Source organism: Gobio gobio (genome assembly GCF_949357685.1).
Source record: "Gobio gobio genome assembly, chromosome: 10".
Lineage (NCBI taxonomy): Eukaryota > Metazoa > Chordata > Actinopteri > Cypriniformes > Gobionidae > Gobio > Gobio gobio.
Genome location: NC_137116.1, coordinates 912,263 through 939,483, shown reverse-complemented (window position 1 = coordinate 939,483; position 27,221 = coordinate 912,263). Strand labels below are relative to the sequence as shown.

General features: G+C 40.6%; 2 protein-coding genes across 6 annotated transcripts in view; both read left to right on the top strand.

Annotated features, from left to right (window-relative positions):
* ppih (peptidylprolyl isomerase H (cyclophilin H)) overlaps nucleotides 1–19,235 on the top strand; it is a 32,930-nt gene extending 13,695 nt beyond the window's left edge. For both annotated transcript variants that reach the window (XM_079827086.1, XM_079827085.1), the window contains 6 exons: nucleotides 174–218; nucleotides 3,055–3,097; nucleotides 8,639–8,731; nucleotides 15,197–15,284; nucleotides 15,367–15,407; nucleotides 18,127–19,235. In XM_079827086.1, coding sequence (XP_079683212.1) covers nucleotides 174–218; nucleotides 3,055–3,097; nucleotides 8,639–8,731; nucleotides 15,197–15,284; nucleotides 15,367–15,407; nucleotides 18,127–18,195 — 379 coding nt within the window. In that variant the 3' untranslated portion in view covers nucleotides 18,196–19,235. The remainder of the gene's footprint in view (nucleotides 1–173; nucleotides 219–3,054; nucleotides 3,098–8,638; nucleotides 8,732–15,196; nucleotides 15,285–15,366; nucleotides 15,408–18,126) is intronic.
* Nucleotides 19,236–21,789: 2,554 nt separating this feature from the next.
* The window catches only part of ybx1 (Y box binding protein 1), a 7,484-nt gene continuing 2,052 nt past the window's right edge, over nucleotides 21,790–27,221 (top strand). The window contains exons 1-6 of one of the 4 annotated variants that reach the window (XM_079827630.1): nucleotides 21,790–22,112; nucleotides 24,284–24,347; nucleotides 24,557–24,590; nucleotides 24,680–24,769; nucleotides 25,473–25,802; nucleotides 26,019–26,104. In XM_079827630.1, coding sequence (XP_079683756.1) covers nucleotides 22,007–22,112; nucleotides 24,284–24,347; nucleotides 24,557–24,590; nucleotides 24,680–24,769; nucleotides 25,473–25,802; nucleotides 26,019–26,104 — 710 coding nt within the window. In that variant the 5' untranslated portion in view covers nucleotides 21,790–22,006. Of the gene's footprint in view, nucleotides 22,113–24,283; nucleotides 24,348–24,556; nucleotides 24,591–24,679; nucleotides 24,770–25,472; nucleotides 25,803–26,018; nucleotides 26,117–27,221 lie in introns of all 4 variants that reach the window. The other 3 variants (XM_079827632.1, XM_079827629.1, XM_079827631.1) reach the window with 3 other exon arrangements.

Here is a 27,221-nt window from a genome sequence, read left to right as displayed (position 1 = left end):
CCACATACTCGTATTACATTTGTTTATGTGTTGTTGTGACTGATGCTTTTGAGGATGTTCTGATCATCCTATAAGAAACATGTGCTGGATAAGGTTACAGATTAAGCAACTCTTTCTTCCTGGTTTTGTTTATTTGCATGTACCTGACCTTGTGCTGCTTTTGTTCAATGTAGGAAAGACGGTGTTCCCGTGGGCTATAAAGGCTGCACATTTCATCGGTGAGACACTTTAGTCAGTATTGTTCACATATACAAAATTAGCAAAAATTTAAAAATTCATCCCAAATAGGGCTGCACGATTTGGGGAAAATATCTAATTGCGATTATTCTGGTAAAAATTGCGATTTGAAATAGTTTTTTTTTTTTTTTTTACAAATGAAAATTGTGTGTGCATAACATTTTGTGTTTATATATTAATATGACTAATAATAATTATGATTGTTATTATTGCTAAATACAAATATTTAACAAATTAAGAAATATTACCATTACAATAAAATTTTTCATTATTAAAAATAGAGTATTTAAAGGGTTAGTTCACCCAAAAATTAAAATTCTGTCATTAATTACTTACCCTCATGTCGTTCGACACCCGTAAGACCTCCGTTCATCTTCAGAACACAAATGAAGATATTTTTGTTGAAATCTGATGGCTCTGAAAGGCCTCCATTGGCACAATGCACAGTACACTCTCAAAACCCTTAAAAGGTACTAAAGACGTCGTTACAAAGTCCATCTCACTACAGTGGTTCTACAATAACTTTATGGAGTGACGAGAATAGTTTTTGTGCGCAAAAAACCCCTAAATAACAACTTGTATAGTGATGACGATTTCAAAACACGGCATCATGAAGCTTCGAAGCGTTATGAATCAGTGAGTCGAATCATGATTCGGATCGCGTGTCAAACCGCCAAACTGCTGAAATTTGGCGATCCAAACTGCTGAATCGACTCACTGATTCATAACGCTTCGAAGCTTCATGATGCCGTGTTTTGAAATCGTCATCACTATATAAGTCGTTATTTAGGTTTTTTTTAATTAAAATCGCAGCCTTTGCGCTTTCATAATCGCACATAAGCCAAATCGCGATTGCGGTTCGATTTCGATTAATCGTGCAGCCCTAATCCCAAAGGTGTTCTATCGGGTTCAGGTCAGGACTCTGCAGGCCAGCCAAGTTCCTCCACACCAAACTCGCTCATCCATGTCTTTATGGCCCTTGCTTTGTGCACTGGTGCACAGTCATGTTGGAACAGGAAGGGGCAATCCCTAAACTGTTCCCACAAAGTTGGGAGCATGAAATTGTCCAAAATGTCTTGGTATGCTGAAGCTTTAAGCGTGGGCCAAGCCCAACCTCTGAAAAACAACCCCACACCATAATCCCCCTCCACCAAACTTTACACTTGGCACAATGCAGTCAGGCAATACCATTCTCCTGGCAACCGCCAAACCCAGACTCGACCATCGGATTGCCAGACAGAGAAGCATGATTCGTCACTCCAGAGAAGACGTCTCCACTGCTCTAGAGTTCAGTGGTGGCATGCTTTACACCACTGCATTCAACGCTTTGCATTGCACTTGATGTAAATCTTGGATGCAGCTGCTCGGCCATGGAAACCCATTCCATGGAGCTCTCTACGCACTGTTCTTGAGCTAATCTGAAGGCCACACGAAGTTTGGAGATAGCTATTGACTCTGCAGAAATTTGGCAACTTCTGCGCACTGTGAGCCTCAGCAAGGCTTTGTGATTTTACGTGGCCTACCACTTCGTGGCTGAGTTGCTGTTGTTCCCAATTGCTTCCATTTTGTTAAAATACCACTTACAGTTGACTGTGGAATATTTAGTAGTGAGGAAATTTCACGAATGGACTTATTGCACAGGTGGCAACCTATCATCAGCGTGGTACCAATTTACTGAGCTCCTGAGAGCAACCCATTCTTTCACAAATGTTTATAGAAGCAGTCTGCATGCCTAGGTGCTTGATTTTATACACCTGTGGCCATGTAAGTGATTGGAACACCTGAATTCAGTGATTTGGAGGGGAATCCCAATACTTTTGTCAATATAGTGTTGGTGACAGAAAAGCATCCTTATACAGCCAATTTAAGCTGATCCAGCCACAGCAAAACGCAAACTCCGACTTTTTCTCGCCCCAAGAAATATAAAAAATGTGTTCTCATCTAGTGGAGCCAAAGGACAAGTGGAACAGTTATAGAAACTTCAAATACAAGATGAGAATGAGTTTCTCACTGACATTTTGAAATACTCTGGGGTTTTTAATTCTTTATTTAACATCACAACTCGCATAATAAACAGAGTGAAATACATGGATGTTTACAATTTGACGTCACCACCAGGCAATAGCCTGTTTTTTAAATACAGTCTTGTAAACGTGGTTGCTTGCATTGCCGGGTTAATGATTTGCATGCAAACGAGTAAGTCATGTTTTTTTTTCCTCAGTTTTTTTTTCCATAGGTGAGTACATATTGTATAAATTCAACGATTGATGGTGTTGACCAAGATATTACTGTTGCTCATAGTTAGAGTTTGTTCAAGTACATAATTCTAAGTATAAAGTTTTGGTTTATATCTTTATATTTCATTTCGTTGATCAAAGGTTCGATGCAAATACACCCTGAATGAAGTTTTGCAATTCAAAACAGTACTATGATGTTGTTTTCAAGCCACGCCAAAAAAATCTTAGGGCATGGGTGTCAAATTCAGTTCCTGGAGGGCCACTGCCCTGCAGAGTTTAGTGGCCCTCCAGGAGCGGAATTTGACACGTGTCCTAGGCTATATTACCTTTATATCAGAAATGTATAGCAAGGAATATAAATGTTCAGTATCACAATCAATGTAATGCATATAATAACAAGAAAATCACAATGACATCATATAATTACAGGAGTTGCCCCTTTTGCTGCGTACTTTGCATTAAGTTCACAATACCACAAAAGCTCTGTTTAAAATCTCATAACATTTTTTTCAACCTGCTAGTAAATCATAATGTCCATCACGCATGAATGGTTCTAATGTGTGTTCTGTTCTTTTGGTAGGGTGATAAAGGACTTCATGATTCAGGGTGGTGATTTTGTCAATGTAAGTTTTGCTTTGTGATCCAGAGAATGGAGTTGAATTTATCTTGCAGGTGTATGGCTTTTGACATTTCAAAAGTTTGTTCTATATGCAAACAAGGTTTGGGCTCTGTTTGTGTACTGACTGTTATGCATGACATCCATCTTATCAAATAAGGATGTGCCTTTATAAAAATGGCAAACAAAGATGTGGTCTTATATTTGCATTTTATCCAGCTTTTGTATTTGTTTGATATTAATTTGCCCTTAATACAGAGTCAATCTACTGTCATTTATGTCTGTATAGATGAAGGAAGTGCTGATAGAAATAACCTCAAGGAATATTCCAGGGTTTTACACCCCTGGAAAGGCAAATTCACTTTATTCTTAAATAAACCAATACCGATTGTTTTCAGACTTTAGGGGTGAGCAAGGCCAACAACAAACAGAAACAACTAGCTTTCAAAACTAAATTACCTCTAGCTCAAATGTTGTAGAGCATGGCACTAGCAACACCAAGGCCATGGGTTCGATTCCCAGGAAATGCATGTACAGAATGTAAAGAGGTTTTTCGCATTTCCTGGAAAGAGAGCACGGTTGCATACAGAAAGGCCTTAAAATGGCTAGATCTGCTTATTTTTCATAGAAGATATTCTTAGAAGAAAGCAAACACAACCCATCCATCCATCCATCATCTTCCGCTTATCCGGGGCCGGGTCGCGGGGGCAACAGTCTAAGCAGAGACGCCCAGACTTCCCTCTCCCTAGCCACTTCCTCCAGCTCTTCCGGGGGAACCCCGAGGTGTTCCCAGGCCAGCCGGGAGACATAGTCCCTCCAGCGTGTCCCTGGTCTTCCCCGGGGCCTCCTCCCGGTGGGACGTGCCTGGAACACCTCCCTGGGAAGGCGTCCAGGAGGCATCCGAAATAGATGCCCGAGCCACCTCAGCTGGCTCCTCTCGATGTGGAGGAGCAGCGGCTCTACTCCGAGTTCCTCCCGAGTGACTGAGCTCCTCACCCTATCTCTAAGGGAGCGCCCAGCCACCCTACTGAGAAAGCTCATTTCGGCCGCCTGTATCCAGGATCTTGTCCTTTCGGTCATGACCCACACCTCATGACCATAGGTGAGAGTAGGAACGTAGATTGACCGGTAAATCGAGAGCTTTGCCTTGCAGCTCAGCTCCTTCTTTACCACGACAGACCGGTACATCGACCGCATTACTGCAGAAGATGCACCGGTCCGTCTGTCAATCTCCCGTTCCATCCTTCCCTCACTCGTGAACAAGACCCCAAGATACCTGAACTCCTCCACTTGAGGCAGGAACTCTCCACCCACCTGAAGCGGGCAAGCCACCCTTTTCCAACTGAGAACCATGGCCTCGGACTTGGAGGTGCTGATTCTCATCCCAGCCGCTTCACACTCGGCCGTAAACCGTCCCAGTGCACGCTGAAGGTCCTGGCTCAAGGAGGCCAACACGACAACATCATCCGCAAAAAGCAGTGACGAAATCGCGTGGTCCCCAAACCGGCCCCTCTCCGGCCCTTGGCTGCGCCTAGAAATTCTGTCCATAAAAATTATGAACAGAACCGGTGACAAAGGGCAGCCCTGCCGGGGTCCAACATGCACCGGGAACAAGTCTGACTTACTGCCGGCAATGCGGACCAAGCTCCTGCTCTGGTCGTACAGGGACCGAACAGCCCTAAGCAGGGGGCCACCGACCCCATACTCCCAGAGCACCCTCCACAGAATGCCACGAGGAACACAGTCGAATGCCTTCTCCAAATCCACAAAACACATGTGGACTGGTTGGGCAAACTCCCATGAACCCCCCAGCACCCTGGAAAGGGTATAGAGCTGGTCCAGTGTTCCACGACCGGGACGAAAACCACACTGTTCCTCCTGAATCCGAGGTTCCACTATCGGCCGAATTCTCCTCTCCAGTACCCTGGCATAGACTTTCCCGGGGAGGCTGAGAAGTGTGATCCCCCTATAGTTGGAACACACTCTCCGGTCCCCCTTCTTGAAAAGAGGGACCATCTACCCGGTCTGCCAGTCCAGAGGTACTGTCCCCGACCGCCATGCGATGTTGCAGAGGCGTGTCAGCCAAGACAGCCCCACAACATCCAGAGACTTGAGGTACTCAGGGCGGATCTCATCCAACCCCGGTGCCTTGCCACCGAGGAGCTTTTTAACCACCTCGATGACTTCAGCCCGGGTGATGGACGAGTCCACCTCTGAGTCCCCAGCCACTGCTTCCTCAACGGAAGACATGTCGGTGGGATTGAGGAGATCCTCGAAGTATTCCTTCCACCGCCCGACGATATCCCCAGTTGAGGTCAACAGGTGCCCATCTCCACTGTAAACAGTGTTGGTAGGGCACTGCTTCCCCCTCCTGAGGCGTCGAACGGTTTGCCAGAATCTCTTCGAGGCCGACCGATAGTCTTTCTCCATGGCCTCACCAAACTCCTCCCAGGCCTGATTTCTTGCCTCCACGACTACCCGGGCTGCAGTCCGCTTGGCCTGCCGGTACCGGTCAGCTGCCTCCGGAGTCCCACAAGCCATCCAGGCCCGATAGATCTCCTTCTTTAGCTTTACGGCATTCCTTACTTCCGGTGTCCACCACCGGGTTCGGGGATTGCCGCCTCGACAGGCACCGGAGACCTTACGGCCACAGCTCCGAGCGGCCACAGCGACAATGGAGGTGGAGAACATGGTCCACTCGGACTCAATATCTCCAGACTCCCTCGGAATCCGGTCGAAGCTCTGCCGGAGGTGGGAGTTGAAGGTCTCTCTGACAGGGGGCTCGGCCAAACGTTCCCAACAGACCCTCACAGTACATTTGGGTCTGCCGGGTCTGTCCAGCTTCCTCCCCCGCCATCGGATCCAACTCACCACCAGGTGGTGATCAGTTGACAGCTCCGCCCCTCTCTTCACCCGAGTGTCCAAGACATATGGCCAAAGGTCTGATGACACGACCACAAAGTCGATCATCGACCTCCGGCCTAGGGTGTCCTGGTGCCACGTGCACTGATGGACACCCTTATGCTTGAACATGGTGTTCGTTATGGACAAACCGTGGCTAGCACAGAAATCCAATAACAGAACACTGCTCGGGTTCAGATCAGGGGGGCCGTTCCTCCCAATCACGCCCCTCCAGGTGTCACTGTCACTGCCCACGTGGGCGTTGAAGTCCCCCAGTAGAACGACGGAGTCTCCAGTCGGAGCACTTTCCAGCACCCCTCCCAGAGACTCCAAGAGGGCCGGGTACTCCTCACTGCCATTTGGGCCGTAGGCACAAACGACAGTGAGCGACCTATCCCCGACTCGAAGGTGCAGGGAAGCGACCCTCTCGTTCACCGGGGTGAACTCCAACACATGGCGGCTGAGCTGGGGGGCTATAAGCAAACCCAGTCCAGCCCTCCTCCGCCTCTCACCATGGGCAACTCCAGAGTGGTAGAGAGTCCAGCCTCTCTCAAGAGGTGTGGTTCCAGAGCCCAAGCTGTGCGTGGAGGTGAGCCCGACTATTTCTAGTCGGTACCTCTCGACCTCCCGCATAAGCTCAGGCTCCTTCCCCGCCAACGAGGTGACATTCCACGTCCCTAAAGCCAGATTCCGTGTCCAGAGATCGGGTCGTCGGGGGCCTTGCCCTCGACTGCTGCCCGATTCACTATGCACCGGCCCCTTACGCTCCCTCCTGCAGGTGGTGAGCCCATAGGAGGGCGACAAACACAACCCTAGGTATTTATTTGATACAGTGGCTAAATTACCAAGAAATAAATCTTCAACTTCTGACATTTCAAACAGCACAGCAGTAATGACTTAATTAACTTCTTTACTTGCAAGATTGATAATATTAAATAAAATTATAACTATGCAGCCGTCTACTACAGTATCACATCAGATTGTGCATTGTAGTGTCCCTAAGGAAACATTTATTTAATTTGTTGCTCTAGGAGAGGAAGAATTGTCTAAACTTGTTAAATCATGTTTGTCAACTTGAAAGTCATCATAGCTTGCGTAGTATAGACCCAGCTCCCAACCCAACTTTGAGAATAGATTAATGGCGATATTTTTTTTTATCGCCCGATAAGAGTCTCACGTTAACACAGCACGTTAACGCCGATAACGGCCCACCACTATAAATAACTAAGGTGAATGACGGAAATTATTCGATCAAAAGCTTACTTTAGCTGGACAATAACTTTTTTCTAGAGCTGCTGTAAAGCCAAAACAAACTCTTACATTAATTTCCTGTTATCACTGTAAAGCTGCTTTGAAACAATCTGTGTTGTAAAAAGCACTATATAAATGAACTTGAAATGACTTGACTTGACTTAACTACACTTTAAATGCACTGTAAGTCACTTTACATTTTTAGCATTTGGCATATTATTCAATGTAAATTAACTGTAACTATAACACACATGATGCATACAATGTAAAGAAATACACAATGTACTCTCTTTATAACCCTAAAGCAAGAATAAGCATTATATACATCCACTATAGTTTCCAAAGAAGTTAATATTTACAATATTTCCAAAAGATGTTTTATAATACACTGTCAGCACAGACAGGTGTATAGTAGACCAGTGGATCTCCCAAAAGTGCACATTTTGCATGCCTCCCTTATACACCCAAATGCACAGTATATGGTGTATTTTTTCATACTGTTACAGCAGAATACAAAGGACGAATACAATAATCAGGATGAAAAGAATGCGGTGGCTGAAAAGAGCTCTTGCCATAGATATTCTTGTTATACTAGGTCACATTAAAATACCAAGCGTTACGTTATTCTCTTGAAGTCTTAACTTGAAGGAAATTGTACAACTCATTAAGTCAAACTGAACCCTTACTGGACTGAAACAAGGTTAGGTTTACTTGATAATCCATATAATTTAAATCAAATATGATGCATCAAGCTTTTGAGGAAAGGTTATCTCTCAATCATCATTGCATTTCATTTTATATCCCCCCTCCCCCACAACAAAACAACAGAACTTTGATCATAAAACTAAGCATTTAAATATCATCTTAAGACATTATTGGAGAAATAGACTGACAACTGATATTTAAATGCATTTTTTGTAAATAGTCTGCTTTACTGTTAAAAATATCTCATTGATTTGCATGACGGCTATCAGAATTTTATCTTTCTTTTCAGCTATAAAAATATCAGCAGCTGCACCAAATTGCTTATTTTTGCTCAATTTGAGCCTCTGAATAAGTAATAAATATTGTTCCTCTTTGAATATAAGCTCCATATTGTCCTATATCATACTTTGAGTCCAAAAGCCTAATGTATCTAATATGATGCTAAACAAAAACACGTGCAATGGCTTTATGACAATGACTTTGCTAAAAGTGTTTTTTTATAAAAAGTGGTGGTGTAAAAAAAAGCTTACAGAAAGTACAGCACTGCCTCTCTTGTGTCTGTTTGTCTGCCTCTAGTGGTCATATGGTCCTACTGCAGACATACAACAGCTCCTCCCAGCTACCTTTGCAGTATCTCTTGACATTTTTACTGAGTATGAATGGTTTTAAACGCTATATTCTTGCCCATCAGGGTGATGGCACTGGCATCTGCAGTATCTACAGGGGACCATTTGCAGATGAGAACTTCAGAATGAAACACTCTGGCCCAGGACTCCTGTCACTGGTAAAGCTTCTTTACACACTCACACTGTATAGAAACTCTTGCTGGACATTTACAGTATGCTTTATGACAGCATATCAGCAATATTAACAGTTCTTAAAGGGTTAATTTACCCAAAAATGGAATTTATGTCATTAGTTACTTGCCCTCATGTCGTTCCAAACCTGTAAGACCTTCGTTCATCTTTGGAACACACATGAAGATATTTATGATGAAATCCGAAAGCTCTCAGGCCCCTCCATAGACAGCAATTTAATTACCACTTTCAAGGTCCATAAAGGTAAAAGTAGTTAAAGAATGACAGATTGTTAAAGTTAAAGTTAAAACTTGTTAAAGTAGTCCATGTGACTCCAGTGGGTCAACCTTACTTTTATGAAACGACAAGAATACTTTTTTTACCCAAAAAACAAACAAAAAGAATTACTTTATTCAACAATCTCTTCTGGCCTGTGCTAGTGTCCTACCCTATTGACGTAGAATAAATAGTGCAGCACTTCTGAGTTCTACGGCAGAACCGTGGCTCACCATTGGCTATGCATGTGTTAGCATCACACGCGTGTGTCGTGATGCTCACGTGAACAGAGTCGGCCAATGGTAAGCCGGCGTTCTGACGTAGCACTTCAAAAGCGCTGCACCGTATTTACTATATCAACAGCCAGTGTTGGGGAGTAACGGAATACATGTACCGGCGTTACGTATTCAGAATACAAAATATGAGTAACTGTATTTCGTTACAGTTACAATTTGATTAGTTGGAATTTAGAATACAGTAACATTGTTGAAATCAATGGATTACATTACAATACTTCTCGGTTTCACGAGTTTATTCACTCTCTAAATAAATTAAGACAACTCCATGCATTTCCCAGAACGCCCTATTATGAAAACGCGTGGACGCGGTTTGCTTGATCACAATGGAGTCAGAAGAGGAGCAGCGGGAGCTAGAGACAACAGAGAACAACAGAGCCAGGGCAAGAACGAACCGTTCATGAACCTTTTATTCAACAAAATACAACGTTTAATAACATGTTTTAACTCACTTCATATAGTCAGTCGAGTGTTTGTAAGCTGATATGGCTTCTTATCACAGAATGATCTAGACAATGCATTCCTATTTTATAGTATTAGTGATAAAGTCTGTCTATCAGCACTTTATTATTATGAAAATACCAGAGAAGGCTTGAAGAACTAAAAAGTGTTTCTATATTTTACTATATCTCTTTACATAAATATTATTTTCTATTTAAAATTATAATTTCGTAAAAACCCAACTACTGATCCGCCCTATAGGTTGCACGTGAGGGGAAAAACGTAGCTTTCTTCCACTTAAATTTTTATTTTACTATATCTCTTTACATAAATATTTTTTACTTAAAAATTATCATTTCGTTATTTTACTAACCCAGAGAACTAATGATCCGCTTTCCATTAGTTTGCACGTGAGGGGGGAAACGTAGCTTTCTTCCACAGAGTTGTGCACTTTTAAGCAATTTTTATTTTACTGTATGTGTTTACATAAATATTATTTTCTACTTAAAAAAATATAATTTCGTATTTTACAAACCCAACTAATGACTCATCCGCTTTCCAATAGTTTGCACGTTAAGGGGTAAAACGTAGCTTTCTTCCACTTAAGAAGAGTTGTGCACTTTTAAGCTATTTTTATTTTACTATATCTCTTTACATAAATACTATTTTCTACATAAAAACTATAATTTCGTTATTTTCCTCACCCAACTAATTACTGGCTTTCCAATAGGTTACATGCACTTTTCACAATCCATTACGGAGCTGATCAATTTTGATTTTGCATATTGTTCTTTAAATGTTCTTTCGTGTAGTTCATACAACCACCTTAAAATATTTCAATAACATTTGATTTATTTTGTAGTCTATGCTTTGCACAACAAAAAGTTAATTGTGCTGGTAAATCCCGAGTTTCGGTCTGAGTCACATTTTCTGGTTCTTGATTTGTTGTTCTTCTGTGTTTTAATAAATGTGTGTTATCAGAATCACCTTCATTCTTTCATTTGATTTGACATTATGGCTAAGGCAAATTGTCTTTAAAATGAATAACCAGACAAGAGTTACTTGACGTTCGCTGAAGGCTGGGTTTATCTTAAACTGCCGCTTCCATGCAGGAGCAAGAGTTAATGAGCACGATCTCATGAGACACTACAATAGGCTTGTATACTAATAATTCATTAATAAGGACTGTTTTCTTGTAAAAAATTAAATATTAAATATTTTAAGTTAAATTCACAGTGAGGCTAACAATGTCAAGATGCCTGACACAGTATTTTCATAACACATCACGTCTCTGGCATAGACTACAATATTTAAAATAGCGCATATGCATTAGTTATATATTCTTACTTTAATTTACAGATAAATCCCTTCAGTGCAAAGTTTTTAGGTTAACTATAGAACAGACTTAGATTAGTGACTAGATTAGTGTGTGTCACTCGTGCAAGACTCGCAACAGGGGCGGCACTCCATCGTGATGTCGGTCAGCCATCATCGGCACAACCGGAAGTAATCCAAGTATTCAGAATACGTTACTCAGATTGAGTAACGTAACGGAATACGTTACAAATTACATTTTTGGGCATGTATTCTGTAACGAAATACATTTTGAAAGTATCCTTCCCAACACTGTCAACAGCGTAGGAGACTGGCACAGACAAGAAGAGATTGTTGAATAAAGTCATTATTTTGGGGGGGTTTTGCGCACAAAAAGTATTTTCATCGCTTCATAAAATTAAGGTTGAACCACTGTAGTGGTTAATGATGTATTTCCTACCTCTCTGGGCCTTGAAAGTGGTCATTAAATTGCTGTCTATTGAGGGGTCAGAGAGTTCTCTGATTTCATTACAAACATCTTCATTTGTGTTCCGAAGATGAACAAAGGTCTTACGGGTTTGGAACGACATGAGGGTGGATAATTAATGACAGAATTTAAATTTTTGGGTGAACTAATCCTTTAAAGTGTCATGAAAAAGGTTTAAGTTGATTCTTGGTCATAGAGTACTGTTATAACATCAATGAGGCCCAAAATAGAGCTATGTGATTGAATTGTAGATAAACGATTATCATGCCACTGCCGCATTCCGTCCAGCGCACCTTCCTTTCTTTCACAGCGGACAGCATTGCGCTTCTGTTCCTCTCTAAAAGCCGAATGCGGATAAGCAAATGGGCTTAGCCTAAACGTGTACACACAGAAATGCCTAATATGTCAAAATGCCTTTTTGGAGTAAACACTGTGGGTTATGTCTTAAGTAAACGTACACAGTTGAGAAAGAAAACGCATGTGTAACAGTATTTTGGATCCGTGCACTAGCTCTTAAAGTGACAACAGCCCAATATACCTGCTGCAATCTGTCATTTAATGATATTCAAACGACAAAGCAAAATCACTCACTGATCTTGACTGACTTAAGTAGCTTTAATAAGGATTTATCTATATTCAAAGGGTTCAATAAGGCTATGAAGTGTTATATGCAGTGTTATTTTTTATTTTTATTTTTTGTAGGCTTTTATTTATCTGAATGTTAGTACATCTTCCTGAAAAACTTAAAACACTGTTTATTTAATTTGTATTTTTGTTCTGTTGTATTTATTTGTCTGTTTTGTTTGTAATTAGTTTCTTTGTTCTTATTGAATTGCTGACTGTTTACTTGCTTACTGTTTATTGACCTTTTTCTTACATTATAGTTAACCTAGTATTTTTTTTCCTGAAGTATCAATAATTGTAAAATTCCGTTGATATTTAAAAAAAATACTTGTATATCGTGAAATAATACTTTGATCATATCGCCCATCAATAATAGTGTTAAAGTGTTAGTTCACCCAAAAATGAAAATTCTGTCATTACTCACCCTCATGTCGTTCGACACCCGTAAGACCTCCGTTCATCTTCGGAACACAAATGAAGATATTTTAGTTGAAAGCTGATGGCTGAGAAAGGCTTCAGATAGGCCTCCATTGGCATTCAGTACATTTATACTCCCAAGACCCATAAAAGGCACTTAAAACGTCGTTACAAAGTCCATCTCACCACAGTGGCTCTACAATAATTTTACGATGTGACGACGATAGTTTTTGTGCGCAAAAAAAAAAATCAAAATAACACCTTTATCCAACTTGTTATTGTCCTCCGTGTGTGCCTCCACGACGTATGCGCGAGAATATGATGTAGCGGCAGCGTTCGGGAATCCATGAAATGCACACTTAAGCCCCATTTTGAGAACTACGCCGAGACCTAAAGCACGATCAATGTAGAATCCAACAGCTTAGACACGCGCGTCTTCCTCTGCTTGTAAACAAATCGCTTCTGGGTCATGTGTCCGAACGCTGGATCTGCGTCATATTCTCGCGCATGCGTCGTGGAGGCACACACGGAAGACAATAACAAGTTGGATAAAGGTGTTCTTTTGATTTTTTTTTTGCGCACAAAAACTATTGTCGTCGCATCGTAAAATTATTGTAGAGTCACTGTGGTGAGATGGACTTTGTAACGACGTTTTAAGTGCCTTTTATGCATCTTGGGAGTGTAAATGTACTGAATGCCAATGGAGGCCTATCTGAAGCCTTTCTCAGCCATCAGCTTTCAACTAAAATATCTTCATTTGTGTTCCGAATATGAACGGAGGTCTTACGGGTGTCGAACGACATGAGGGTGAGTAATTAATGACAGAATTTTCATTTTTGGGTGAACTAACCCTTTAAATAATTGTGATTTTTATGATTTTTGCCATAATTGAGCAGCCCTAGCCCAAAGCTTATTAGGTGCATCTTGTGGGGAATATTTTAGATTTCCCATTTTATTCCAAAATCTAATGGGAAAGAAGACACCTAATTTAAGAACAATTAATTTTTTATGTTACCAAATAAATATATATATATATATATATATATATATATTATATACACCGATCAGGCACAACATTATGTATGCCTAATATTGTGTTGGTCCCCCTTTGTTGGCGCTTTCGGCGGTGGACAGGGGTCAGCATGAGCATCCTGACTGGTCTGCGGCTATGCAGCCCCATACGCAACACACTGCGATGCACTGTGTATTGACACCTTTCTGTCAGAACCAGCATTAAAGGGTTAGTTCACCCAAAAATTAACCCATGATTTACTCACCCTCAAGTCATCCTTGGTGTATATGACATTATTCTTTCGGACAAGAGTTTTATTAAAAAAGTCCTAGCTTTATAATGGCAGTGATTGTTGCTCTGTTTTTGAAGTCCATAAAAGTGCATCTGTCTGTCATATAACTGCTCCACATGGCTCCAGGGGGGTTAATAAAGGCCTTCTGAAGTGAATCGATGTGTTGTGCCTCTCACAGTTCAAAATGCTTACACTACGTCTGACGACATTGCACACCAGTTACGCTCGTCAGATGTAGCTTTAGCATTTTAAACTGCTGGAGACACTACGCTTTTTCCTTAAGTTGCATTCGGAAGGTGATCGGCCGGAAGCTAGATAATTTACTTTATAAAGTTTTAAATATGGATATTTTTCTTACACAAATGCATCGATTCGATTCAGAAGGCCTTTATTAACCCCCCCTGGAGCCGTGTGGAGCAGTTATATGACGGACAGATGCACTTTGATGGACTTCAAAAACAGAGCTGCCATTATAAAGCTTGGATTAGCCAGGACTTTTTTTAAATAACTCAAATTTTATCTGTCTGAAAGAATGACTTGAGGGTGAGTAAATCAAAAAGTAAAGAAATAAAACTTATTGAGCAATTTGAGCTACAGTAGCTCGTCTGTTTGATCGGACCACACAGGTCAGCCTTCGCTCTCCACGTGCATCAATGAGCCTTGGCCGCCCATGACCCTGTCGCCGGTTCACCACTGTTCCTTCCTTGTTCCACTTTTGATAGATACTGACCACTGCAGACCGGGAACATCCTACAAGAGCTGCAGTTTTGGAAATGCTCTGACCCAGTCGTCTAGCCATCACAATTTGTCCCTTGTCAAACTCGCTCAAATCCTTATGCTTGCCCATTTTTACTCCTTCTTACACATCAACTTTGAGGACAAAATGTTCACTTGCTACCCTAATCTATCCCACCCACTAACAGGTGCCGTGATGAAGAGATAATCAGTGTTATTCACTTCACCTGTCATAATGTTATGCCTGATCAGTGTATATCTTAATGGTACAATGAAAATTGTATTAGACAAAAATGCTTCAAACAGATCAATATATGGACAGATAGAATATAAAGCCAGTTTAATGTTCAATGTAACTTGTTTCTCATTTTCCTGTCCTGACAGCTGTTTTACTCAAGACAACATGACTGACAGGTCATTTAACACCTGAGAAGTCAGGCAAACATTCAGTACAACTATACATTGATATTATAGGATAAACACACTCCATCTGCCCATTCGATTCTTTATTCTCTGCTGTTTCCAAACAAGACATTAACGTTTATTTTTCCCTGACAGGCCAACAGTGGACCAGGAACAAATGGCTGTCAGTTTTTTATTACCTGCACAAAGTGTGACTGGTTGGATGGGAAGCATGTAGTATTTGGTAAGTCAGACAAATGTTGATTCTGTACTGAGAGAACTCAATCACTGGTTACACAATTAACTGCTTAGGGTTTTCTTTACAGGAAAAGTGGTGGATGGTTTGCTTGTCATGAGAAAAATTGAGGTGAGATTATATATTTTGCAAGTGTTGTTCATTTCAAAATGTTCTCAAGCAGAGTCCTGCACGGGTCCGATTTTGTAAACCCGTACCCGCCTGTACCCGCAGTGCTTAAACCCGCATCTGACCCGTTTTCCGCCTAAATAAAGCACTAAATAAAATCCGCACCCGACCCGACCCGCTTAAAATAGAACCGACACCCGACCCGCACCCGCAATAAAATCAGTTTAGCAGATCACATTATAGACACACTTACAAAAATGTTTATTGCCAGCATACAGAAGTTATTACACGACCATTAACACAAGCACAACTTCAGCCGGGAGCTTAACGTGGCCTAATGTACAAAAGACACTGTTATTAAGAGACCAAACTCAGTAAACATAATACTAATAACGTAGACTATCTACAAAAAATCAGATGAGCCCAGAATATGAGCGCAACACGTTTAATTACACGTTAAACGTTTTCCTCCCATAGAAAATCATTATTAAAAAAAAAACGCTTAACGTGGCTTAATGTGCTAAGACAGTGTTATTAAGAGACCAAACTCAGGAAACATAACAAAAATTCTGTTCGATAGAACTGCTTGTGCTTGGTTTGTTACCACAGTTATCTGTGTGCTTCCTCAGCAACAAAGTTCCACATTTGCGGCTATCTTTTCTTCAACTCCTCAAGATCCATCTTGACGGCAGGCAGATCGCGCGCGCGGTTGTGATTCTTCTGTGAGGGCGCGTGCGCGCCGCGCGGCCACAGATAAACTGATATGGATTTTAAATGATTTTATCAACTTGGAATACAGGCAAGGCATATTTTTGTCTATGCATATTTTTAGGAACACATCTACAATATACATGCATATATTTTTATATATAGGCCTATATTCGTTTGCACGTGACCCGTGTTTCTCCCTAGTCCAACCCGCACCTGTATCCGAAACAGTAGCATGTTTTTCACCCGTTTCAGCAATATTCCCGGGTCACCCCCGCACCCGTGCAGGACTCTGTTCTCAAGTTTCATAATCCTTTCAAATGAATTTATTAGTGATCCTATTAATGATTTATCAGTTAACTAGTGTGGCAAGATATCTGTTATGCTTCAAGTAAATGAAGAAATGGAATATGTCAGCAATTACCTAAGGCTACCTGTTTACATCTGGTATAAAGATGTGTTTTGGTCGATCGGATCACAAGTGGACGACGCTAAATACATGTGTAAATGGGGTCTAAAACATTTTGAGCTTGTCCACTTCCGACCACTTCCAGAGGTAGTTGAAAACGCATTTGACCGGAATGCTTTCGTAGTGTAGACACTCATGTGGTCAAATGTGTATGAACCGCCACAAAATACCACCTACTCTCTGCTACTGACCTAATGCATAAACATTATGGGAAGTGCGCTAGCCAAACAGGATTTAAACTTTGTTAGCTGGAGATCCAAGTTTGGTTCGAAGACGAAAAATGTACCGAACACCATGTTCTCTCACCGTTTGATTTCTAACACGAACTAAACGTGTTCAGCGTGTCTTGCAGCAATCAGAGCAGAAACAAAGGCTGCTGCTCTCTGTTTGTTTCTGTTGTCTGATCGTGTTCACATGTAAATTGCACAAGCTTATTTTGTCCATTAGAAAAACACCGCCATAGATTTAATTAATTTGTTACATTTATATAGCGCTTTTCTAGGCACTCAAAGTGCTTTTACATATAGAAGGGGGAATCTCCTCAACCACCACCAATGTGCGGCATCCACCTGGATGATGCGACGGCAGCCATATTGCGCCAGAACGCCCACCACACACCAGCTGATTGGTGGAGAGGAGACAGAGTGATGAAGCCAATCTGTATTTGGGGATAATTAGGAGGCCATGATGGAGAGGGGCCAATGGGCAAATTTGGCCAGGATGCCGGGGTTACACCCCTACTCTTTATCGAAGGACATCCTGGGATTTTTAGAAGGACATCCTGGGATTTTTAATGACCACAGGGAGTCAGGACCTCGGTTTAACGTCTCATCCGAAGGACGGCGTCTCATCCGAAGGACGGTTCTGTTGTCTGATCTTGTTCACATGTAAATTGCACAAGCTTATTTTGTCCATTAGAAAAACACCACCATAGATTTGCCCGCCCATAGATCCTCCCCTCAAAGAAACAGGACAGAAATTATTTAAAGTGGACAAAAGAGATGGATTAAAAGACCAGGTGTAAACGGGTATGTGTCTGCCTCATCTACTTGTGATCCGACTGACCAAAACGGATCTTAATACAAGGTGTAAACAGGGCCTTCTCTCTTCTCTGAGAGAATTCTTTGTTGTCATTTATAGATGAATTTTACCAACTTTGATTACTTAATTGGTGTCTTTGAGTGTTCGGCCAAGAAAATTAAAAAAAATACATTTAAGGAAATATTCCTGAAGATATACACTTAAATGCATCCTGATGACTCTTAAAATGAAATCATAACAATAATAATAACAATAACACTATATCTATGCTTTTTCTATTTCTGAATCCCTCCCTGTTCTTGAAACTTTGTATTGCTAGCACTTGTTGTGTTATTGTCTCCTTAAGATTAATCCTGTGTTGTGTTCACCATTTGTAAGTCGCTTCAGATAAAAGCGTCGGCTAAATAAATACGTTTAAATGTAGAAAAATGTCACATGCAAAAACCTAAGATCTGAGTGCTTTTTGTGACATTAATCGTATTTCTCCATAAATCTCCCAAACAGAATGTACCAACAGGACCCAACAACAAGCCCAAGCTCCCCATTGTCATTGCCCAGTGTGGAGAAATGTGATATATTTTGTACTGTGGTAATTCTGAGACACATGACCTTTGCTTCAAAGTAAATATTCAAGCCATTTTGGTTGACATTGCAAATCGCATCATTCTGAAAATTTTTATAGTAATTTTGTGGGATTAACTGATTATTTGTGAAAATTCTTGATCTGAACAAGGTTGTAGTTTTATTTTGTTCAATACAGCAGAATTGAATGTTGGATGTTGTGACCGATTCAAAGCCACTTTCATGATTAGCTCATCTGTCACTTGCAAATTTCCATACAAGACAAACTTGATATTCAAGATGGAAACAAACATGTATTCTTTGTACATTCTGAAGAACAAGGCTTTTATTTTTGATCAGCCTTTTGGAATTGCCTCGTTAACACTTGTTGAGAGTTTTCTTATCCTTGAATAAATTTTGACCCATGTTTTTTAAAGCTTGGAACATTCATTTCCAATTCAGAGAGAATTGAAATTGAGACATTTCCTGAATCATCAAGGGCTTTTTCAAGGATGATACTAAACCAACACCTTAAAGGGTACGCCACTCAATGCAAATTCCTTATGAGTGTACTCCCTTTGTCTTTGTCTTTTTATTGCTATACTTACCCTAACCCACATCCTAACCCAGAAACCCCTTCCCCCATCTCTTGGACCATGTCCCACGCACACAAAAGGGCTCTTTCAGCTGAAGTGCAGGAAGAGTTTGGGCTCGGTGGGAGGCTTCTGGGGTCAATGTTAAAGACCGTCTTTGTGTGGGACAACAGGGCTGGGCCATTAACAATAAAATCACACTTCAACCAGGTCTCCTCAACAGTGCCAAAAACATATTTACATGACAAAAGGGAAGGGGGTAGTTTGGGTCTGTCTCACAACTAGCCAGGGTCTGTCTCATCTATGGTCGTTGAGTGCTCCCTTTATAATGCTGTGGGAGAAGTCAATGATGGGATTTATTTAAAAAAAACATTCATCCAATCATCCTTACATTGAAACCATTCCCCATTCTGGTTCTGAATCTCTCACTGATGAATAAAGCTATCAATACCTGCTTTTATTTTTTTTCCTTGTTTGATTTGGTGTCTCTTAAATATGACAGTATAAAATTGAGATATTTAGATAAAAATGAAATATCAATGATTATAGCACCTTGCGTTTACATCAACACCAATTTCAATTTAGAATACATTATTGGCATGAGTTTGTTTATGATATTGCCAAAGCATTATACAACAAAGACAAAATGGAAAGAGAAGAATAGTAGTGCAATAGGGTGCTTGGTGATTAATAAAATAAGATACAAATGAAGTACTTTACAATTAATACAATGGAACTATTTGGGAGAGAACTGTCAGGAGACTTAGTTATTAGAACAAAAGAGGACAGTGATACAAGAGGATTACCAAATCATTGTTTAAAAATATAGCAAAAAAAAAAAATTTAATAACAGAAAAAAAAAACAATGACTTGTGACGGCCCCTAAAATAATCAGGCCTTCGTTTTAGGCTTTCATTTAGTGATGAGTGATATTTTGCTAGACAAAGAGCAAGAGAAATACCAGGTGAGTGTCTCAGAGCCAGCAAAAGCTGAAAAGAGCGACTGTTTATCTCAGAGTAAGATGCAGCCTGCAGAAGTGACAGTCGTGGTTGCCCACACTGGAATTACTGTAGCCAAAGCACAATAATGTCAGTTAGCCTTTTCCCAGGCCCATATTTGCAAAATAGAGACTTCTGGGAATCCAAACTCGGGCCTCATGAGACCAAGTCAATCATTTTGGATCTAACAGCATCCAAAATGTTCTGGTGTTGCTACAGGAGGAGTACAGTGAAAAGTGCCTGGTTCCCACAGTGAAATCCAGTGGTAGTAAAGCTCTTATATGGGATGTGTGAGGGAGTTTTGCTTTATCAATGTTGTTATGAATTCACACACCACTGTGTGATGTAATACAGAAAAACTTGAAGCATAAGATGCTACCCCCTCCTCATTCCCTGTGTTGTTGGGCAGGTTTTCAACTTGACAATGCCGATATGCAATGCATTCTCCCAATGTGAAAAACCTTTTGTGCACCTATATTTCACCCAATCTTTACAGATTTACCCACCAGTTGAGCAACACTCCCCATTAAAGATCAGGGCATTAAAGGAGGTCATCATCCAGGAGTTAAACAGGACAGATGTGATGATTATGGACATACTAAATACTAGAATATAATAAATTTTTTTAATTAGTACTCATCTCTGAAATCCTCAATTTAAAAAAAAAAAAAGCCTAATTTACATATATTTCTCCGTTTTTATCAAGTATATGTTTAATACATTTAAATTTGGCCATTTTCCATGAATTATCAGTGTCCATTAAGAAAATACATGTTTTGTAATTGCTCAGAGGGGGTGTACTCATTTATGCTGTGCACTACACACACATTGTGTGTGTGTGTGTGTGTGTGTGTGTGTGTGTGTGTGTGTGTGTGTGTGTGTGTGTGTGTGTGTGTGTGTGTGTGTGTGTGTGTGTGTGTGTGTGTGTGTGTGTGTGTGTGTGTGTGTGTGTGTGTGTGTGTGTGTGTGTGTGTGTGTGTGTGTGTGTGTGTGTGTGTGTGTGTGTGTGTGTGTGTGTGTGTGTGTGTGTGTGTGTGTGTGTGTGTGTGTGTGTGTGTGTGTGTGTGTGTGTGTGTGTGTGTGTGTGTGTGTGTGTGTGTGTGTGTGTGTGTGTGTGTGTGTGTGTGTGTGTGTGTGTGTGTGTGTGTGTGTGTGTGTGTGTGTGTGTGTGTGTGTGTGTGTGTGTGTGTGTGTGTGTGTGTGTGTGTGTGTGTGTGTGTGTGTGTGTGTGTGTGTGTGTGTGTGTGTGTGTGTGTGTGTGTGTGTGTGTGTGTGTGTGTGTGTGTGTGTGTGTGTGTGTGTGTGTGTGTGTGTGTGTGTGTGTGTGTGTGTGTGTGTGTGTGTGTGTGTGTGTGTGTGTGTGTGTGTGTGTGTGTGTGTGTGTGTGTGTGTGTGTGTGTGTGTGTGTGTGTGTGTGTGTGTGTGTGTGTGTGTGTGTGTGTGTGTGTGTGTGTGTGTGTGTGTGTGTGTGTGTGTGTGTGTGTGTGTGTGTGTGTGTGTGTGTGTGTGTGTGTGTGTGTGTGTGTGTGTGTGTGTGTGTGTGGTGCACAGCATAAATGAGTACACCCCCTCGGCTCTGAGCAATTACAAAACATGTATTTTGTATTTAACATGTATTTATATATAAAACCCTTTATATAAAAAACTCTTTTGAATTGAATACAGTTGTGATATATATATATATATATATATATATATATATAACATTAAGTCATATATATATATCACAACTGTATTCAATTCAAAAGTGCTTTATTGGCATGATTTTGGAAGCTATGAATAAAAAGACCTGAAATGTACATTATTGTTGATGTTCTGATCAGTATTTTCCTTATGTTTGGGTTTTATATATAAATCTGCCAGAATGTCGGGAAGGTTAAATGGGGTCTTGAATTCTGGGTGGTGGTAATTTATCTAACCAATCATGGCCAGACTTAATGTTATTTCCATATGATTGACAGTAAATGTATCCAATGCGCGTCAGTAAAATAATTGACGTTGACGGATCACAAGTTAACCGACCAATTGAATTGAGGAATGGGTGGAGAGATGTGACAGAATATCGTCCGGCATCTTTACTCAGTCCGTCCAGTTCGATCGGCAACGGGAGCGGAGAAAGGAAAGCGGAGAGCCCGAAGGCAGCAGCCCCCACCACCGCCGGCCCAGGTTACCATCTAGCACCGGGAAAACACACTAGAGAGCCACCGCCGGCTTTACCAACAAGAAAACAACATGAGCAGCGAGGCCGAAACACAGCAGCCGCCGCAGCCTGCCGCCGACGTGGAGAGCCCGTCCAGCCCGGCAGCCGCAGCTACCGCGGGGGATAAGAAGGTCATCGGTAAGCCTGTCAGCGAAACCTTAGCTCCTTGGTCTGCGGTATTTACTCCTTCAAAATCTATTTTCTTTAATGAGTCGGCGCTTCAAGGTTTAATTTTATATTAACGGATTTTTCAGAAAGGGAAACCGGTGTGCTTTTAGTGTGGCCTCGCCGAGACTGTGCGGTGTCGTTATTCAGTCACCAACTTAATGTTATTGCTTTATCCCCGTGGCTACCTAGTGTTTTTGTTATAAGTTGTCAGTTTATTTCATACATATTAGGATTAATGTAGGTTCAATTTAAGACGTTAAACGGTCTCAGTCAGTTTAAATGTTAGCTCGCGTGCCGCGTTCCATCACATCCGCGTGTGAATTGAAACCGCCATGACGCGTGCTCGAGCCCGCGGCCTACTTCAGTGAACTCGAGTCAACGCGGTTCTCACTCTACTATCGCGCTAGAGCCACTATCATTATTTATCTCACATAAAACCCACAATACGGTAATTATATTGTGTTCGTATACGTATTTGTTTACTATTAAGACTGTCGATGTTGACCGCCCCATGACACGGATCCTTGAGCTTGGCCTTGATCATGACACGATGAACCTATATCATTATATTAACTATTCGTATGAAATGCATACTCTCCATTTAGACGAATCCAACTGTCGCGATCAGTTCGAACCGTGTAGGTTTTAAACCTAATCGATTATTTTCAGGGCTAGATTTTGGGTAAGCGAATATAAGCCAGGCTAAGCGCTCGCTCGTTTTCCCTTTGTTCGTGTGGTGCGTTTGACGCGTCTTGCATACGTGTCCTCATCTCTATTAACACCATCACCGCCGTCTCAGGAAGATCTCATCATCTGACGGAAGAGTTATTGAATAGATTACATAACAGTCGTATAGATAAGAATAATTTATATAAGTGTCGCCACCCCACATTTAAAATGTCCGCCATGGTGTTTGGATGATGGACGCTTCTTTTGTCTGATCTGCTGCTAACAAACCCAGAGCGCTTCGTACTTTAAACTTGAAAAGCAAATCAGATTTAAATCTAGGTCTAAATATATAGATGCATCTTTTCGTTGTGCCTGTCGTGTCCTGTAGTGAGGATGGAGAATCGGGAATGTTTGGCTTTGATCCGGCCACATGGCTGAAGCTAGTGTGCTAACTGCAGTTAGCATCTCAACATCATCACTTCCTACTTCAACACCACACTGGGCAAATGAATGTGCTTCTTAATATACTGCAGTGTAATCTGGATCTATTGAACCAACACGGTCCTCTTTCACCCCAATATCTGTTATTAAAGACAATTTAAAGCATTATTGTTGTAATTGTAATTGTGTCATGACAATTAGGCACATTTTCTGGATGAGTTTTTTTGAAACTCAAGTTTCTGTTATTCTTATCATCAGTGGTCATTCTTATTTCTGTAATATAGTAACTTTTATAGTTATGAATATTTGGATTGATTGTCATGAAAATGTTTCCAAACCCAACAAGTTCATAAACAATGGGTTTTTTTAATGCAAAATTTTCATTTATATGTCTGATAGAGAGAGTGGGAATCTCAAACACCCCCTTTTCCAGCTACAATTTTTTTTTAAACCAGGGGTTTGTATTTTTATATATATATATATATATATATATATATATATATATATATATATATATATATATATATATATATATATATATATATATATATATATATATATATATATAATTTTATAACAGTTTTTCTCTCTGACTCCCTTGTAGCCCCCAGGGGTGCCCTGAACCCAGATTGAAAACCACTGTTTTAAACCATTTGTAATGTCTTGATTTTTTTTTTTTTTTTTAACTCTTGCCTAAAGCTTAATTTTCTTCATACTGTAATTGGCCTTATAATCATCATAGCATGAATAGGAGGTTAATAATGTGAACTCTGTGGGTCAGGGCCTTTCATGGTGATGGAGGTTCTTCTGATAAGAGCAGCTGCTTTTGCATCACAGTCTATTAAAAGCGCTACAGTTGGAGGTTATAAATAGGACACAAAATGAACTCCACTTGCCACGGGTGGCTTTTAAATGTCTTTACTAGTTTAATGTGTCTTTTTCTGTTAACAGTTGTAACTTGATTATTGAAAGTACTGTTTTTGAGTAATGATTTATCTAAATCTGTGTGTGGTTTTCTTTTCTCTTTGCAGCAACAAAAGTCCTGGGGACAGTTAAATGGTTCAATGTAAGGAACGGCTACGGTTTCATCAACAGGTAAATAACATTCAGCTGCTAAAGACTCTCTAATATAATGTGGGTCAAGGAACATCCACAATCCTATTACAGCCTTTATGTGCTTATAAAGCTAGACCTGGCTTGCACTAGCATGCTATTATTTATTCAAATAACTTGCTCTTCAACATTGCATGCTTGTTTATTTTCCATCTGTCCTCAATTATTAACATTTGACTGAACTTTTGCAGGAATGACACAAAGGAAGATGTCTTTGTGCACCAGGTAATTATTTGCTCTGATTGTCACCATATTGACATACCAACTTGGTTTTGGGGGATGATGTGTTTTCTGATTGCTTTTACTTTATCCAGACCGCCATTAAGAAGAACAATCCAAGGAAATATCTTCGTAGTGTTGGGGATGGAGAGACTGTGGAGTTTGACGTCGTAGAAGGGGAGAAGGTGAGCTCTAGTTTTCAGTCTTTCACTCAACTTTATAGTTCCACACAAAAGATTAGGGTTGGGACCAATCAGCTTGGTTTATGATACTAAAAACTTTGTATTATTAGTATTATTTTTGTATTTTTTAATACGGGACTTTTTAAAACATTTGTGATGGTGACATTTGCTTGTTCACTACTTAATTCCAATATACCCATCTGTTATCTCCGATGAATACAATAATGGAAATATTAAACAAATGAACAATTTTGCCTGAATGTATAGTCAGGACATTGCTAAAAGAATTTGGTTAGACTTTATTTTAAGGTGTCATTGTTACAGAGTCATTACATATTTAAGTACTGAGTAATATTTAGTAACTACTTGTACTTGCTAAAGGGTTAGGGTAGGATTAGGGTTTGGTTTAGCGTTAGTTGCATGTAATTATTTTACAGTGGCCTTGTTACATGTACTTACCATAGTAATAACAGTAAATTATGCAGTGTTAGCAGGAATTCTTAGTGGATCCAGAATTAAAATGGTTAAATTCCGTACCTGAAGGAGATATTGATTTAAATATCACATTTCTGGCCAGACTTTAGTACAGCAGCCTTTTCTGAGTGACTTACAGGAAATTCCTCCATTCTGTGTCCATTATCCAAACAAAAAGTGTCTCTATTGAATTAGCAGACATTTGATCTACGTTTTGTCTTCATTCTATCAGGGTGCCGAGGCAGCCAATGTTACCGGCCCGGGTGGTGTCCCTGTGCAGGGTAGCAAGTATGCGGCTGACCGGAACCGATACAGGCGGTACCCACGAAGGAGGGCCCCCCCTCGTGACTACCAGGAGAACTATCAGAGTGATGGGGAAGGAGAGGTACGGGAGAAGAGAGAAGGGGCAGAAAGCGCCCCTGAGGGTGAGGGTGAGATGCAGCAACAGCAGCGGAGACCCACCTACCCCGGCAGACGACGCTACCCACCATACTTTGTGCGTAGACGTTATGGCAGACGCCCTCCCTACTCCAGCATACCCCAGAGGGGGGACATGACAGAGGTAGGCTGAAGAAAGAGAAATGATTTGATAACAAACAACCGTTAACATGCTTATAACGCCAAAGTTATAATTTGCTAAAATTTCTTCTCTTGCTTCTGTCTACACAAACATATATATTGAAAAAAAAAAAAAAATCTAAATCAGTGAATTGAAATATAATTTTTAATCAGTATTGTTGCAAGTGTTTGACTGAGAGATGCTGTTCTTGGTTTCTAGGGTGGAGAAGTTGAAGAGAGCCAAGGTGGTCCAGACCAAGGCAACAAACCAATGAGGCAGAACTACTACAGAGGCTTCAGACCAAGGTTCTCACCAAGGTTTGCATGTTGTAATTGTAGACGTGAGGCTGCAGAAATTGAGGGGGGACAAAGGTTTACATCTTGCATTTCTGAGAAAAAAAGAATTGCAAAAACTCGTTATTGCGAGGGAAATAAAAAGGTAGAATTGCAACTCGCAAACTTTGACTCGCAAGTTTATATTTCACAATTCGGAGAAGGAAAAAAAAGTCAGAAATGCAGGAGTCTTTCAATTCAGTGGCAGAAACAAGCTTCCTAACAATGAAATTCATATTTTTATGAAATATTGCAGTTTATTATAAATTATTTATCAGTGCACGTTGTTTTTATTTATGTATTTTTATTAATGTTTAATCAAAATAACGTCCCCTCCCACTTGCAATGACTTCTGATGTATTTACTGGTGTGTTGGCTGGACAACACTCTCCCATGTGATCCACCAATAAAAAAACATAATGATTTAATCTATTCCTCGTGGATAAAAGTCCCACTAGTTTAGTTTTTTTCTTTAAGAAGCAGTTTCACTTGTATATACGTCACAATAGGGAAGACCCCGGTTTCATTGCAACTTTAAATCTCCTCAAATCCTCTGTGCCTGGAGGGCCACTGCTCTGCAGAATTTAGATCCAATTCTGAAGACCTTGATCAGTTCACTCAGGTGTTTGATTAGAGTTGCTGGAAATCTACAGAGAGAGGAGTTTGATCTGGGTTTAAACTAAGTTCTGCAGGGCTGGATTTGAGGAACCCTCTCTTGAATACTGTCATTTGACTAGTTTAAAAATCAGACTTTTGAAACTTGTACTCGGGAGTCAAAACTTGCAAAACTACAGTAGCAAAAATTCTGTAAATGTTAAAACTACCTGTTTCAAAGAATTCATTTGAAAGGTTTGAGCCATCACTCACGTCTGCATGACATTATGCATATTAAAATGTTTTGATAATGAACAGCTTAGTTGTGTTTAATGTTGTTGTACATGTGGGACTAATGTGGGGAAACTTGCCTTTTTGGTTACTGCTTGCAGTCGGCTTTTCTTTTTTTTTTTTAATTCAGCTTCAAGCCCTAGTGGAAATTAATGCTGCCTTCATGTGCTTCACATGAGTGTGTTCATGTCCAATTTCCCACTTG